Source organism: Lepidothrix coronata, unplaced genomic scaffold (assembly GCF_001604755.1).
Source record: "Lepidothrix coronata isolate B3197 unplaced genomic scaffold, Lepidothrix_coronata-1.0 Scaffold1034, whole genome shotgun sequence".
Taxonomy (NCBI): Eukaryota; Metazoa; Chordata; class Aves; order Passeriformes; family Pipridae; genus Lepidothrix; species Lepidothrix coronata.
In genome coordinates, this window is record NW_016691214.1 from 2843 (window position 1) to 3938 (window position 1096).

The 1096-nt window shown below is 50.2% G+C and overlaps 1 protein-coding gene across 1 annotated transcript in view; it reads left to right on the forward strand.

Annotated features, from left to right (window-relative positions):
• LOC108510485 overlaps window positions 1-1096 on the forward strand; it is a 2205-nt gene extending 1109 nt beyond the window's left edge. Inside the window, exons 2-6 of the mRNA XM_017840169.1 lie at window positions 22-45; window positions 114-472; window positions 622-791; window positions 954-1016; window positions 1047-1096. Coding sequence (XP_017695658.1) covers window positions 22-45; window positions 114-472; window positions 622-791; window positions 954-1016; window positions 1047-1068 — 638 coding nt within the window. The 3' untranslated portion in view covers window positions 1069-1096. The remainder of the gene's footprint in view (window positions 1-21; window positions 46-113; window positions 473-621; window positions 792-953; window positions 1017-1046) is intronic.

Sequence of the window (1096 nt, forward strand, 5' to 3'; positions counted from 1 at the left end):
GAGTCCCCAACCTTGATCATGGTCATTGGAGAGTCCCCAACCTTCATCATGATGATCTTCAAGTCCTTGGTCTTCTTCATTATCATGGAGATTCTTCAACGTTCATCATTGACATTGGAGAGTCCCCAACCTTCACCATGGTCATTGGAGAGTCCCCAACCTTCACCATGGTCATTGGAGAGTCCCCAACCTTCATTGGAGACTCCCCAACCTTCATTGGAGACTCCCCAACCTTCATCATGATGATCTTCAAGTCCTTGGTCTTCGTCATCATCATGGAGATTCTTCAACGTTCATCATTGACATTGGAGAGTCCCCAACCTTCACCATGGACATTGGAGAGTCCCCAACCTTCACCATGGACATTGGAGAGTCTCCAACCTTCATCCTGGTCAATGGAGAGTCCCCAACCTTCACCACGGTCACTGGAGAGTCCCCAGTCATTGGAGAGTCCCCAACCTTGGTCATGGTCATTGGAGAGTCCCCAGCCTTCACCATGATGATCTTCAAGTCCTTGGTCTTCGTCGTCATCATGGAGATTCTTCAACGTTCATCATTGACATTGGAGAGTCTCCAACCTTCACCATGGTCATTGGAGAGTCCCCAACCTTCACCATGGACATTGGAGAGTCCCCAACCTTCACCATGGTCATTGGAGAGTCCCCAACCTTCACCATGGACATTGGAGAGTCCCCAACCTTCACCATGGTCATTGGAGAGTCCCCACAGTCATTGGAGAGTCCTCAACCTTCATCATGGTCAATGAAGAGTCCTCAACCTTCATCATCCTCATGGAGAGTCCTCAACCTTCACCGTGGTCAATGAAGAGTCCTCAACCTTCATCACCATCCTCCTCAAGCTCTTGGGCTTCATCCTCCACCTTGAAGAGCTTTGAGGAGCCCTTGGCCTTCATCCTCCTCCTCCTCCTCAGAGAGTCCTTGGCCTTCATCAGGAGAGTCCTTGACCTTCATCATCCTCCTCAGAGAGTCCTTGGCCTTCATCAGGAGAGTCCTTGACCTTCATCATCCTCCTCAGAGAGTCCTTGGCCTTCATCAGGAGAGTCCTTGACCTTCATCATCCTCAGAGTCCTTGACCT